The sequence below is a fragment of the Misgurnus anguillicaudatus genome, chromosome 18 (genome assembly GCF_027580225.2).
Source record: "Misgurnus anguillicaudatus chromosome 18, ASM2758022v2, whole genome shotgun sequence".
NCBI lineage: Eukaryota > Metazoa > Chordata > Actinopteri > Cypriniformes > Cobitidae > Misgurnus > Misgurnus anguillicaudatus.
Window position 1 is genome coordinate 17,542,588 of NC_073354.2, and position 16,055 is coordinate 17,558,642.

The following is a 16,055-nucleotide window of genomic DNA, read 5'->3' on the forward strand; positions in this document are numbered from 1 at the left end:
CACACACTGTAAATCAACATGCTAACCAAATATTCACATTTCTACTAATTTCCACTGTATTACTAATAAATACTTTAATGAAAGATGCAGAAAGTAGTGTGCTGTTTCAAATGCACTGTCACATCACAAAAAAGTATGGATGTAAAATTCAGTGGCACACTCTCAAATTTTGGTGGCAAAATTGGAGCCCTGACTTTTAGATGTGGTGTTTTAATCCATCTCTTTTCTCCACTTTCGACTTTTTCTTTCCTAATTACTCCAAGGGGATGGTCTGTGGGTGAGTCCTTAAAACACAAGCAAGAGAAATGACGGGTTTAAATTGACACCAATAATGTGTCATAGTCCGCGGCTTGTGTTGTTAGTAAACATGCTGCACAACGTTTTGTACATGTATAAAAAAGGCAGAGAGCCTAAAGATCACGCTGAACACTGTGGGTTTGTGCTAGAAGTCAGGACAGATGTAAAAACACTGTGCTGGGTACACCACATTAGATCAGTAAAGGGAGAGTAGGTGGTCTTTTGTGGCTCATTTAACAACATGCGTGTATACACCACAAAATTATTTCAGTCGAATGCTAAATGTGGTCAGAAGGTTCAGAATGTTTCATACCACATTTACTTAGCATTGTCCACTTGTCATCCAATCTACCAAAACGCATCTTAATAGCATGTGTAAACAGTCTCTAAGGTTAAAGGTTAAAAGGTACACAGTACACGTAGTATGTGTGTATATATTTTCTTTTAATGTGCTATGTGTTGATATACACTTGAAACACTGCTTATGTACAGTGATTTTATTTTGGGCCAAAGGTCACAATGGAAACAATATAATTTTCCTAGACAGAAAATATAAAGAGAATGAGAGAGAGAGAGAGAAAGAATAAAATTGTTACATTAGCTAATGTCATTCTGTTTGTTTTCTCACATGTATTTTTCATTATTGTCTTTGAACGTATAGGGAGACAAAAGAAAATGGAAAATTCCACTTGAATGAGAGCTGCAGGGCAAGAGTGTGTATTTGTGTGTGTGTGTGTGTGTGTAATATGACACGGTAGCATACTGTAGCCATATCGTCACTCTGAAGTATCATTAAAGAGATGATGATTTACTGAGAACGAAGAGTTGCCAGGTGTAACTGTGTCCTTGGGCACACTCCTTCATAGGTGGTTGTGTGTGTGGGGGGGTTCAGATCAGATTACTGGGTGGGAGACAGTAAAGGTCTTCTGATATATTCACCTGCACTTTAGTTCAAGGGTTTCCTCCTTAAATCAACAGCTGGGGCATTAAAACTGATAAGTCATATTTAAAACACACAGTTGAAGAGAGATTGTATGTGTACAATTGATAGATTGTCCTTTGCTAGACAGTGCACAGCCAGAATTTTATAGCTGTAATAGCTTTACACTACAATTGGGATTGCACTGACTCATAAACACATATGTTTGTGTGTGATAAAACAGGCGTGGTAATGCACTCTGATCTTATGTAACTACACTTTGATCACTAAACTTCACTTACAGGATAAAGGTTAAGCCTGTCTTTAAGCAGTGCATGTGTTGTGAACCGAACTTCACATACATACACAAAGTTTTTTTATTATATTTTTATTATATTTTTTGATATATGTGACCCTGTCTGTGAAATCCAGGCTTAAGGTTCATAATCGAATTTTGAGATTAGGAATTGGATATCAATCATTAACATGGCCTTACTCAGTCAATATTAAAGATATCAGGGTTATATTTTCATGGAATGTTATTTACATTATGTAGGATGATTTTGTGTAAAACAGTAAACAATGAATTTAAAATTTTTATTTACAATTTACGCAAAAAAAAAAAACATCATGTAGTATAAAATCCCAATCTTTTTTATTTATACCACCAAATATAAAATGACCGTTCTCTCTCCTTAGCTGGGTTTATTCGGAACTTTAGGATATTCAGAATATTTTGTTACCAGTTAAATATAAATACGTTTTCAATGAGATTGCTATTCGTCCTTTTGACAACTCAGAAAAAAACTTTACAAACGATTGTCTTTTTTTGCTAAACTGTGTGCATGTGTCTTTGGGTGTGTGCACCTGCCTTTCCAGCAAACAAGACACACCTATTTCCCACAAATGACTTTCCTTTGTATTTTGTTGTGCTTTTCCCTTACAGGTGGATGGGTTAAAACAAATCCCTCCAACTGTGAAGAATCACAATCTTAGTAACCATTTTAACCCTATAGTCTAAACCCGCAAGCAATGAGTGATCAAGAAGAGGCAGGCGCCGTGGCGATGGCCGATTGCGGTGCCACTGGGGGCATTCCCACCTCCCCTCCACCTGATCTATGCCGCGTCTGTGGACAACGGCATCTACAGGAGGAGAACCATGAATATAACTATAAGGAAGAGGTGGATGATGACCTCATGTGCCACATTTGCCTCCAGCCATTAATACGGCCCCTGGACACACCCTGTGGTCACACTTACTGCCAGGAGTGTCTGACAAGCTTTCTTTTGGAAAGTGACTTCTGTCCGGTGGACCGCACCCCCCTGATGCTGCAGACTTGTCGCAAGTCCAGCCTGCTGGTCAACAAACTTCTGGATAAACTGACGGTGTCCTGCCCCTTTACCGAGCACTGTACCGAAGATTTGGCACGTGGAGAGTTGGAGGGACACTTCAAGAGCAGGTGAGGAACTCTCTTATATGCAATAGTGACCGTAACTAGATTTGATCTTATGTTAAAGAGCCACTTAAATGACCACAAAAAAGTTTATATATTTATTGTTGTGGTCTACCACAAATCTGTTGTTTGAATTAAAGTTAAAAAAACGCATTATTTTTCTCATAATATAGATATTTGCAACATCTCTCTCTAAAACGCTTGATTGCAGAGCGTCTCTTCAAAGCCCCACCCCCACAAACGGCAAGTATACTCTGATTGGTCAGGGATTCTAAACGATTGTGATTGGTCAGTCCTTGTAGCGTTCGAAATGCCCATTACCATAATCGGGTTTCTGCTTCTCATGCGTGTACAGATAATCAAACAAAATGGTCAAAACTGCCTCTAGTAGGCTATTGCATCGGTATTGCCTTGCAGTTTGAGCCTGAATCAGATTTAGAGAGTTTGCAGAAAGAAACAAATCTAACAGATACTCCTTCCCCCAAGGACAAATCGAGCAGGATGCTTCACAATGCTACATTTGTAACCGCCTTACACTTCGGATGTGTTGTGGCTGCAACAACAGGGTCACAAAAATTCAGACGTCTGTAATTTTTCCATATTCAGAAATAAAGGTAATCTATTGTATTACAATTCTTTATTTAAGTGTCTGCATAGATATTTAGTGTCTGTAATGTAAAACCGCTTTATGTCACAGCGGGGCTTTTTAGGAAGAGTGAGAGCACAGGTGCAGCAGTCTGATCGTGGCCACATGTTGTCATTTTCGGTGAAGCTCTGCTGTGTAGCCTACTGAAGAGAACTGGACTAGTTGTCTGTCACATAATAACCTGTTACTCTCGTTCACTGTGTAAAAGCATGACGGCAAACCTTGGTGCATAATTGCTTTATAAATTAATAATAAACACAGTCGATGTCCAGACACCAAACATCTAAACAGCTAAAATAAAATACCATACACGCGTTCTCTGCAGCGCAGACCAAACTCTCTCGTGTAAACACACTGAAGATCTTTGCCCGAACCCGATTTATAACATTTTACACGGGCTCGGACCGGGCTCGAACTTGCGCTCCGGCTTTGTGAGGTAAATGAGCAGTCAAGTTCAATGCTGCTGGATGCACTATCAGTAGCGCAGGACCGCGCTGAATTCATTTACAGTGGATTTAATGATTTTCCTCATCAAAAACATGTAGCCTAATCTTGGTGAGTAGGTTTTTCAATGTATAACTAAATATGAATCGAGTCTTAAATACATAATTTATACAGAGGATATAGACTAATGTTGGCAGTAATGGAGAGAAGTGCGTACGCAAATCCCGCGGAGCCCTTCTCTTAATTTCGTTATTGCCAAATACCCATCTTAATTCAGAATGTATTATCTTAATTTAATTCGTTAAGAAATAATAATTTTATTGGGATATTTATAGTGTATTGCATAAGCCTATTTAGAATGAGATGTTACAATGTCACAGATGACTTATTTTATTTCTTGTTTCAACTTCCAAGTGGCGTGTAGATTATTAGTCATGAATAAATAATGTTAAAACCTGTGTAAATTTCTCATTCTTGACAAAAGCTGTGTGTGTGCGCACATTTAAATAATGTCGGTCTGTAAACGGGTTCGGGCTTTTAAAAAGCTGTCAATCTAAATGTACGTTCGGGTTCGGGCTGCATTCTGTCGGGCTCCGGACATTACAGCTCTAGTGCAGATAGTTTCGCGCATCCTGTTGTACAAAGTCTAGTTTTTTTATGAAAGTAGCCAAATACTTTCTTGCCAAAAAGGCGCAGTGGATACAAAATATTTTTTACTCTCTTTGAATAGACAATCTAGCTATAAATAAGTATGAATGAATGTATAAACATGCCTGTTTGAACTATGGATGTAGAAAGATCGCTGTCTACCAATTCATCACCATTCCCATGGACAGCAGCCGCTAACATCGTAAGTAATAAACGTTTTAAAGTCTTCATAGCACGCTATGTTTAATTAAAAACCACGTTATTGAGAAACACAGCACAGAGTATAAATGTAAGAGGGGTTATGGGGTTTATAGAAGCTCCGTCTCTCTCCACTTACTACTCAAACTTTTACCGCGGCACGCGGCTCTTGTCAAATGAGCTATAAGCGAGAACTGCTTCATTCGTTTTATACACCAACAAAAGTATTGTCGTCGTTTATGCATTTGCTTGTCGATTTAGAGCTATACAGGTTTAAACAGCGGTTGAGTTTAGACATACAGCAGGCTGCGTTAAAAGGCTTCATTTAACGTGCACGCACAAGAGATGATCTATTTTACAGTCCTCTGAAGTTTACAATGTAACACTACACTGCACGATTTGAAACGATTACATTGTAACATTGTATGGTTTTGTATGATTTACTGAATTCTCCACACAACATGGCGCAAATACGCGTGAAAAACTCCCATATATGATGTCTGTCAGTTTATTTAATTTTTTAACAATTTGTTATGTTTTCCACAGCATCGCGATCGTACACAACTAATAAATATACACATAATAATGTATGGTTGTGATCCTAAAGCACTAGGTAACAAATTAGGAACAGATTAATCCTTTAGGAGCAAAAATTGCACAAATCCAGCCTTGACCTCTACATGTTTAAGGAAGCAGTGATCACAAAAATGACTAGAGGAGAAATATAGTTTCTGGTTTCAGTGCGAAGGAATTGCATTGCAACTGTTTATTGTATAAACTGTAACCACTATTTCACTTACTCTTCATACTGTACAATATTATTTTACACTCACATAAAAAACAGCTTCTTACATTAAATCAATAACTCCGCAATACCTTTAGCAAACAGGCTTGGGCTATTTAACAAATCAGTTCTCTCTGACAACAGCAAGTGGGCGGGTATAAGCAGCTAGTGGGCGGGCATTATTCAAATGCACACGTCTACGTCATCAGGTCACGGAAATAACTGTAGAATTACATCTCAGGCGTTTACTGTAGTACATTAAAAATGCCTTCAGTTAAAGGGAATATCTTCCTTTAAATTGGACTGTGAGCTTTGTAACTCTGCACATCTATTTTATGCTCAAAACTGCTACATTATACTGTAACTAGATTTAAAAAGTTGAAATCCATGAAAGGGGCTCTTTAATGTAATTCAGGTAAGTGGTACAGGGCATAAAAGTGTGATATGGACAATGTGATTTATCCAAGGTGTACCCATTTTCAGCATCATTTGTCGGTCATTTGCATTTTAAAAATGTACCCGTTACCCCTTTGAGTGTCCACATCTAAAATAACAGGAAAAGGCAATCATCATCATTATTGCTCATTAATCACATTAAATTATCAAAAGTAAAGGCTTATTACCAGCTTTCAGTAGGGCTTAAAATGAAATGGTCTAATTTTGCCCTATTTGGAAGGGGTATGAATAATAATGTTGACCCCTGCTCTAATTGGCTGTTTAGCAGTGAAGCAAGCAAGGCTCATGTCAATAGCTCACATTAGTAAACAGACCTTATATGTTTGAGCCTGTATCAGACAAAGATACAGATTTTGAGGAACAACCAATTATTTGGAGATTGGAAATGGACGTTTCTGAGTGGTAAGTTTATTTTTTTTCAGTATATGGCCTGCAAAACACAACTGGAACGTCAATAGTAGAACTTCAGCCTAAATGTTAGCATATAGCATTAACTAGCATGTAGCGCTTACTCAGCAGTCAAAACTTTTTAACAACTTTATTTAATGTATAATTTATTATATATTAAATGTATTATGTATGTGTGTGTGTGTGTGTGTGTGTGTGTGTGTGTGTGTGTGTGTGTGTGTGTGTGTGTGTGTGTGTGTGTGTGTGTGTGTGTGTGTGTGTGTGTGTGTGTGTGTGTGTGTGCGTGCGTGTGTGTGTGTGTGTGTGTGTGTGCGTGCGTTATGTTGAGATTGGTCTGTTTTTTGCATGCATGAGGTTTACATAAAAATGAGAAAAAAATCAAGTTTGAAGCTTGCGATATGTCATTCATTACCTTGTACAGAGCTCTTATTATTATGCCTAGATAAATACAGTTTTACATTTGACAGCACCTTTCAGAAAGTTTTCTATTGAAAATTATTTTAATTCAGTTTTGCAGGACAGTCAACTAACCATTCAATACATTAAACTGTGCATTACCACACCCTTATGTTTGTTATATGAAGACATGGTAGTTAAAGGTCCCGTTTTTCCTGTGTTTTTGAAGCTTTGATTGTGTTTACAGTGCGCAATATAACATGTGTTCATGTTTCATGTAAAAAAAACACTGTATTTATCACACAATTTACTTATCTCCATACCGCTGTTTACACTGTCCTAAAAACGCGCTGATGTCTTCCTTGTTCTATGAAGTCCCTCCATCCGAAATACGTATCGAGTCCTGATTGTGTAGTTTCTTTAATGTGTTGTGATTCGAAAGCAGCTTAGCTTGCCGTTAGCTTAGCTGGCGACTGACGTATTTCTGTGGGCGGAGTTTAGTCAGAAAACTGTTTTATTGACGTCATTAAAGCAGGAAGTAGAGGGCTGTAGTCCAAACCGGCCATTCGCTGTAGGCTTTGAAAGGCGAAATCTGTTAAAGAAAATATATCGCCTGGCAGTGAACTTTGAGCTTTATGATTTTACAGGTATTATTTATGCTATTACAACAACATTACACACTAACTAGGGTTTAAAAAATGGGATCAGGAAGAACGTGACCTTTTAGATATTTTATGACTCCTCCAGTAATTAATGTATAGATCTATCAATACCGTACTGTATATGTCTGAGAGACACACAAGTCTGTTGTAATGCACAGTTTAGGATATTGAATTGCATAGGCAATTTTTGTTTTGTTCGCTGTCACTGTAATTGCTTAATACAACTGTACTGATGCATGAAATTTAGTCTTCAGTTTCTCATTGACATTCAAAATGCGCTCCTTATTCATTACCATTCACCGAAGGCTCTTGTCAGTGATTGTTTCAAACAGAAGACATGTGTCAAGCACATCTCGGTCTGCGTGCACTTGTTTGCCCGTTTGTTTGTTTCACTGTGTTCTTCGGTTTTCTGTTCCTCAGAGGTGGCACCTCAAAGTGACCTCTATTTAACAGAACGAGATATATTCCACCTCAGTGCCTTTGGGAAGTATATGCTAACTAACGCTTTTCATTGGATCGCTCGCTCTCTCCATTTTCAAGATGGTGGAGTCTATTTCGTTCCCATGGACTGCGTCTGAATCATTAGCGCTCCACAGGCCTGAGGGCCTCCATTGAAATTGATTGCACTTTGTTACTCGCGGTAATGGAAAGTTTCCCTCTCATTTAAAACTCCACTTATGGAAACATAATCAACTTGCCCTTTACTCCACTCAACCAAAAAAAGCTACGTTTGTTTCTTTCCATTCTTCTTCCCCTCCCACATCCCCTCTTATACTGGGCTCTTAGGTTCTCTGATCATCTTTCTTTGTCTTTCGGTTCCTCTTCTTTGTTTCTCCAATGTGATTTGGAAGCTGGAGTTCTTAGTTGGTTGAGGACTGTAAATTGGGACATCGTTCAGAATGGGACGGGACTTGAAAGGGACAGACGCTTTTGAGGACCAGCCAAAGACTCACTCTGTGTAAGAATAGCCTTCCTTGCTTTTGTCTGTCAACTTGTGTTATTTGACTTTTGACTCTATGGAAAGGTTTAAGTGTTCCTGTGGCTCAACTAGCGCAGCGCCTCATTAGCAATGGCAATGCCATGGGTTCAGATACAATGGTGCGCACATGGGGGAGAGCGGGGCACAACCTAATGCTTTTTGGTCATTCAAAAAAATATTTGAGTTTGATTAATTATATTTTTTCACAAGAAACATACACATATCTGCTACAAATGAACATTTAAAGTTTGTTTATAGTATTTACCATTCTTGGACAATTACAGCAAACATGACAGAAGTGCAAACGTAACTTACCCCATATGTGGGGTTAATTGTAACAGACAGAGGGTTAGTTGTAACACTTGCTAAAATAAGTTTGCAGGCAAATATTTCAATACTATGTTGTCTATATACCTGTACTTGAAGTGGATATTGTTTATATATCTGTCTATAATAGAAGGGTATCCACACTGTATTCATTCATCCAGCCTTTTCTTACAATAGTTAAATTATAAATGGATACAAATGTCTAGATATGTGAGAAAAAGCAGCACAATTATGACAAAACACTTTTTTTTATATGTGACCCAGTCTGTAATAATCATCTCAAATTCTGAGATGATGAGCGTCAAAGTCGGATTTTAGCCATTCATTTCATTATGATTTCAATCTTTGACGTGACCTCAATCAATCAATATTAAAGATATGAACAACAATAAATTTGACACACAATTTTGATAAGACAGGCGCATTTATTTTGGTTGGCAGCCAGCAATTTGTGTGTAGCCTATTTAAAACAATGGCAAGAATTACATTAACGTTATAAAGTAAGTGCTGAGGGGTTAGTTGTAACACAGCGTTACAATTAACCCCACTGGGTCAAAATATTTTCAAGCCCACCAAAAACGTTGCTAAGAGCTGCAGACATATTTCAAAACTATATGTTTGAGTCAACAAGACACTTATTTATATGACAAAGCATTGGATTTGGTATCTTACACACCCAACTTGGAAAAAAAAATATGATGAAAAAATTTACTTACATGCCACCAAAACACTCGTTCATCAATAACTCTCTGGAAAAACATTATACATTTCCAATAATTTGCGGGAGATCGTCTTTTGGCAGCGTGAAAAAATACTGGAAAAACAAAACTCTCAACCTTGTGCAATAATGTAAACAGTCCGTGTTACAACTAACCCGACATTGGTTTTTGCCCCGCGCACCCCTATATATATGGCCAGGTGTCTACTTTAAATGTACTGCATGTACCTAAAAGCTGTAAACTTGCTTTTAGTATTATCTTCTACGCATTATATTTGTGTCACAGCATTTGTGACCCTTTTCTATAAAATTCAGGCCAAAGTCTCATAATCTAACTAGCATGAAATAAATTGATTTCCATTATTGATTTCACTTTAATATCAATCTTTGACATGACCTTACTAAGTCAGTATTAAAGATATCAAGGTTATATTTTCACAGAATTTTCTTTACATTATGTAAAATGATTTCATTTAGAAAACAGTAAATCACAAAACATGACAAAAACATGGGTTTTCATACATAGTGTCACATTTGTGATCAATGTGATCAATGCGTAAGTGGTTCATTTGTATGAATATGTAATTTGTATGAACCCAACCCCTAAACATACAAACAACATCGGGTGAATTCATACAAATTCGCCACCTTGTAAAATACAAATTAAAACCATTAGGTTTCTTTTGCAAATGTTGACTTACAAAAATTAATGCTGTTTTGCTTAATATTTTTATAAACTTAGGAGTTATTTTGTACAGCATGTAGTAGTTTGTATGGTGCATGCTGTCTGTGTCAGCTTAATTTAGTGTTTGCATTGAAGCATGCCTAGATGCACTTTGTCCGTTAGCGTGCATAAGTTTGTCCTTGTGTTGCATGAATTTGGTGTTGTATAGACTTTCCTGGAATCTTGGTTTTAATTAGCAGGGAGGAGTGAATAGTGCCTTAGGCTGTCCTTGGGCTCTCTCAAGCGCATAAAGTATTGATACATGCACATTGATATCCACAAACCATATCAGTATCGAAACTGCTTTATAAAATGTGGGGACCCCTGACCTCATCTTAACTCTTTTTGACTAATAGTGACCCATCTTGTCCATCCATATGTCTGTCTGCCTACCTGTATACAGTACAGAAGTCTCCACATGTCTACCCCCCCACCCCCTCCACACCGCCCCTCTTCATGGCTGAATGAACTGTTAATCCACGTAAGGGGGTGGTCTAAGCCACATGCTTTACCTTTGATGCATTAGGTAATGATAGATGCACCAACCAACCCTGTATGTCCCCCCTCTCTTCCATCTCAAATGGTTTCCTCCATCTCTCTCTCTCTCTTTCTGTAGAGCATGCTGCAGTATAAGTCAGAAGCTGTGTTGCCACTCTCATATACAGTCTCTCTCCATCTCTCTCTCTTTCTCTCTCTCTCTCAGCAGCGTGTGGGCTCGCGAGCGTAAATCCTCTTATTCTTGGACGATGCCCAGGACAGATTAGACTGCAACCATCGCATCCGACCGGCGTGCCAGCGAATGCTACTGTCTGGTCCTTCTTCTTCTCCTTCTACCTCACATCTCTCTTTCTTCTCGGCCGTGCACCTGCGCTGGCTCCAGACTCTGCTCTTCTTCTTGTGTCTTTCTTCATCCTGCGCTCTGTTCGTCTCCGTTGGCAACGCTCCTAGTTTTGCCTCTCTGTGCATTGCTGCTGATCTCTTTGCTGCTGAGATGACCGGGTTGGATGCCTGAGGGAGGCAAGGGAAGCCAAAAAAGTGGAGACGCTGAGTAACCAAGCTAAAAGGAAGAATAGCTTTTTTATTTGAGTGGAAGGAGGGAGGGGGGTTGGTACTTTATTACATAGTATAGGAAAGACTGCATCCAGATCAGGGAAAGAGAGACAAAGCAAACAAGAGAGAGAGAGAGAGAGCGAAGCTTGGAAGCCCTGGAGAGACGGGGTCATGAAGGCTTTGCTGCTGTTGGTCCTGCCCTGGCTTAGTCCAGCAAACTACACTGATAATGTGGGCAACCTGCACATCCTCTACTCTGAACTGTGAGTAACACACACATCGGCTCACCGCAATGTGTGTGTATGTGGCGTGTATGTGTCCTGTGTGAGTTAGAGATCCATACACAGTGAAGTCACACTGTATCCCCATCCCGTCCCGCACTGCAATGTGTGCAGCTGGTTGTGTGTGTGTATTTGTTTGTGCTCATCCATATCATTAACAGTGATGTGCATAAATACAAAATTATTACTTTTACATTGAACTATCTGTGCATGCATACCTGTGTGTGTTGGGCGTGCATGCAAAAGGTTTGTGTTTTTGTTGTATAGAAGTTGCTGGATGTGTCTGTTGGGAAATTTTGATAGGGAGGATGCTTGGTGTCAATGGTTGTGTAGCAGAGGATAATGGTTAGATGATCAGGAAGGTTTTGTTTTGATGCGAGCAAACAGTGAGGGACACTGCAGCATGGCAGAGATGACCTAATGTGTGTGTTCAATCGGGTATATTTTCACATCAAATAGCCAATAAGCAATCATATTTAAATCTAATAATATTATTATGGCTGTTATTTACATTACATAAGTCAAATATATGTTAAAGGGATAGTTCGCCAAAAAATTAAAAATCTTTTTGATCTGAAGAACACAAATGAAGATATTTTGAGAAATGTTTGTAAGCAATCCATTCGTGGACCCCATTCACTCCCATAGTAGGAAAACGAATACTATGGAAGTAAATGGGGTCCACGAACAATTACAAACATTTCTCAAAATATCTTCTTTTGTGTTCAATGTTCATCAGAACAACGAAATGTATACAGTTTTGTAACAACATGAGAGTAAGTAAATGATGACATAATATTCATTTTGGGGTGAACTATCCCTTTAACTACTACATATCATTTAACTTGTTATTGCAAACACTATTGCATCTACATCTATTAATATCAAAATCGATATCTAATCTTTATGTACATATATGTGGGTGCGTGTGCAAACAGACTACGGCATCTACACGCACATACACTCATCACCATTCAGAAAGACTAGACACAGTTACCCAACCCCTACACACAAAAACCCACCGTATACTCTTGGATTCATCAAGCACATAAAAACATTCAAGCTGAACTCAAAGCATATACACAACATATTCATTTAAAGAGAAATGCACACTGCAGTAAACACAGTCGTGGACGTTAAAAGCCTCTCGTGCTTTTGCTGCACTATTGAGAAGAGACTTCTGCATTCACAGTGCGTGTGTGTGTGTGTTTGGGTGAAAGCTGGTTATATTGATCCCGGGCCGGGACTTTGGCAGAAACACGGTGGCGTGTAAGTGTGTGTGAAAGCCTCGGCGTCGTACAATAGACTGCATTACAAATCCTCATCTCCGAGTCTAGACTATACACACGGCACAAACCCACATAAACTGGTATAAACAGAATAAATTACGGAGAGGTATTCTCATAGAGGGATGATGTGAATGGTGAGGAGAGACAGACAGATAAGGTAATTTCCCGGACCATCTGTCCGTGAGTTTATTTGGCTGGGATCTATAGCTCTTTCGCTCTCCTTTTTCACCCTTTGTGTATGTGGGTCAGCATGTGAGTCATGTTTACATTTTATGATTTATATCCACGTGCTAGATCTGCAATGAATGTAGTACAGGAGAATAAAAAAAATTGACAGAATGGACAGGAAAGATGTAATGTGAAATGGTAGCACAGTTGTTTATCTTCATCTTGTGGGATGACAGAAATCTGCTTGTCTTTCTTTTTTTTGCCCAGAGTTTGTGTTTTCATATTTGATGTATCAATATCTATTCTTTTTTGTATTTTTCCCTGTCTGTAAGTTAACGGCTCAGTGAATTTACTCACTACAGATGTCTCTGATGGACATTTGCTTATGAATATGTACTGTACTGTAATAGTCATGCACATCTTACTGTTCTGACCCTAAAACAAATTATATCCAAAAATATATTATAAGCAACGAGTCGAAGTGAGTGATATTACTGCATGCTGATGTCACAGAAACAGAAAACGGTTGATTGACAGGTGGATATGCCATTCTTCGCCACTATGCTGGCTACATTACAAAATTACTACGATTGCTTTTTGTTCACGTGCATTTCTATCTACTTGAAATGGATTTTGCATTATCGGCTCATAAAAACGTTTTGGGCTCTGTCCATAGCTGCATTTAGCGCTGTCTGTTTGTGATCGGATCATCCAAAATGAATGTTGATATAGCAGGTGAAAACAGCACCTTTGTCTCATTGTGTGTGCGTGCGTGTGCGTGTGTGTTTGTGTGTTAAATGCTCTGATTAGTTCTACTTCCATCCTGCCAGCACTGATATCCTGACTGCTTGATCTCTGCTGATGCTGCCCTTGTACGTCTGAACACTCAGCCTCTCTCTCTCTCTCTCTCTCTCTCTCTCTCTCTCTCTCTCTCTCTCTCTCTCTCTCTCTCTCTCTCTCTCTCTCTCTCTCTCATGACATGATTAATTGGACTTGGAATTAAACATCCATCTCTTTGCACTGTTGCAGATGTGTATGCAGATGCTTTATGTGTAGGTGTGTATTGTTAGAGACACAATACTTGATAACCATTATTACTAACACTGCAGAGGGTTTAGCCTTCATGTTCTGTCGAGGGTGGTCTTTTTGTATATTTGATGAGCTTTTTGTTTGTTGTTGTTAATGCTGTATTACTATTAAAACTCATCAGGCAGAAGGTATTTCATATATTGCAAAGTATAGTAAACATACATTATTCGTTCTGAACACATTATCCAGTGAAGTCCTGATGAATCATTAATGAAAAGATGAAAAATTAAATTTTAACTGCTACAGTAACAGCGATTTGACGCGTCGTCAAATCACTGTAAGAAAATGCACGACTTCATATTCTGAACGTTCTAAATGGAGGCGGGTCTTGAGGCGAGATGATTGACAGTAGATGATAACGTTCTCTGATTGACAGCTGCACAGGATGAGCTAACATTAGCTTGCTTTGCTCGTGTTCATAATAACAACAACATGATAATAATAATGTTTCTATGTAGTATGTTTACCGTAGTCAGTGGCGGAGTGGCCATCGGGAGAGTCGGGACATTTCCCGGTGGGTCGGTAGTGTTTTAAGGGCTGCAAGGGTCGGTCTGATAATAGTTATACATTGCGAGTTATAGCAACCCCGTCTGGCGGCTTGATGTGCGGCCGCATCCCGCTGGTCAAACTGTGCAGCCTCTTTGCGCAACATAAAAGTGCTTAACCTGTTCGACAGGTCCAACCATGTTTAGGATTTTAAAAAATATAGGGGGATCATTGAACGGCGCTCCCCAAATGGCATAGCCTGTCGGCCTTTGATGTAAAAAGCCGCGCCGCCGAATGCCTATTTATTGGAGTACATATGCGGTCGGATTGATCCATCAAGCAGATAGACTATTTGATAGTAAGTGTGGATTAAGGATGTTTAAAATCTCTAGCTCGGTGGTCAGTACATGAATGGATCAAATCAGCACATTTGCAAAGGTTTGTCTCCATATGGCTATATAATAAATAAAAATAAGAAGGGTAACTTTGCAGTATCACATTATATATTTCCTACTATGTGATTTTCATATTACATATAACAGCATAATGAAATTAATAAAAAGACAAGGAAGTAGGATTGGCATGTAAATTGTATTATTTTTACCGGAAAAACAGCAAAATAACTCTGAGGTAAATGCGCAAAACACGTTAAAATAAATGAGCAATAGCAGTGGAAAAAAAACATTATTATCCCTCAAAACTTTATATGACAAAAATGATATTTAAAGGAAAAATTCTTACAGTTTTTCAAAGATGTAAAGAAAGTATTCCATATTACTCCCATTTATGAGCACGTTCATCTCTGGTCTCGCTCTGTTATGTAATAGCTGATTGACAGGTGCGCATCTCCGTCTTTTAAACAGGTATCATTTTGTATAGTTACTCATTTAGGAAAATTATCCGTGATTTGATGATTTTATTATTATTATGAAAATGTTTTTTTTTTTGCAAATTGATTACGATTTGTATTACTGTAGTTTTACTACAAATGCAAGACCTTTTTTACCACGGAGGGCCGGTGGTATACGAAATTCCCCGGTAGATTTTTTGGTCCCACTCCGCCCCCGACCGTAGTTACACAAAACAAGCGACAAGTCTGAAGGCTGCATCGATCATTGGTTAGTGGGTGGAGCTAATGACTCAGTTTCGCGCAGTGCATTCGGGTTAATTAAGTTCATCAAAGACCGGTGCGAATATTTGCTTCAACACACTATCAATCTCAAAATCGTGCAAATTTCTTTTTTTTCTCATGTAAAATGCGAAATGGAAATAAATTACCCCTGATAACAGGCTAAAATGTCTAGGGTTCAATTCTGCTTTAATATGTATTGTCTCTAAAACCCAAACATCATGCATTTTATGGATGACATCTGAAGCATATTAAGCTAAAAATATTATTTATGATTATTCTTATAAGCTAGAACATACTAATTTAACGTTAAATTTGTTTTTAAAATTGGCCTTGAGCGCTCTCATACATGTTTTGCTTCCAAATCTGGTTATGCAATTCAGTGAAGGTGTATCCTGTGCATTGTAAGTTGTACGGGCATGCTAACATCTCTCATGTTGTCTGTGTTGTTGAATATGTCTAGACATGTTTTATCAGGTGGTATTTCAGAAAAATACGACTGG

At 38.5% G+C, this 16,055-nt stretch overlaps 1 protein-coding gene across 7 annotated transcripts in view; it reads left to right on the forward strand.

The window, feature by feature from the left end:
• lnx1 (ligand of numb-protein X 1) overlaps window positions 1-16,055 on the forward strand; it is a 60,070-nt gene that overhangs the window by 12,342 nt on the left and 31,673 nt on the right. For 3 of the 7 annotated variants that reach the window (XM_055186860.2, XM_055186859.2, XM_055186861.2), the window contains one exon: window positions 2,163-2,676. In XM_055186860.2, the coding sequence (XP_055042835.2) occupies window positions 2,249-2,676 (428 nt within the window). In that variant the 5' untranslated portion in view covers window positions 2,163-2,248. Of the gene's footprint in view, window positions 1-2,162; window positions 2,677-6,118; window positions 6,249-8,196; window positions 8,271-10,687; window positions 11,374-16,055 lie in introns of those variants that run through there. The other 4 variants (XM_055186862.2, XM_055186863.2, XM_055186864.2 and 1 more) reach the window with 3 other exon arrangements.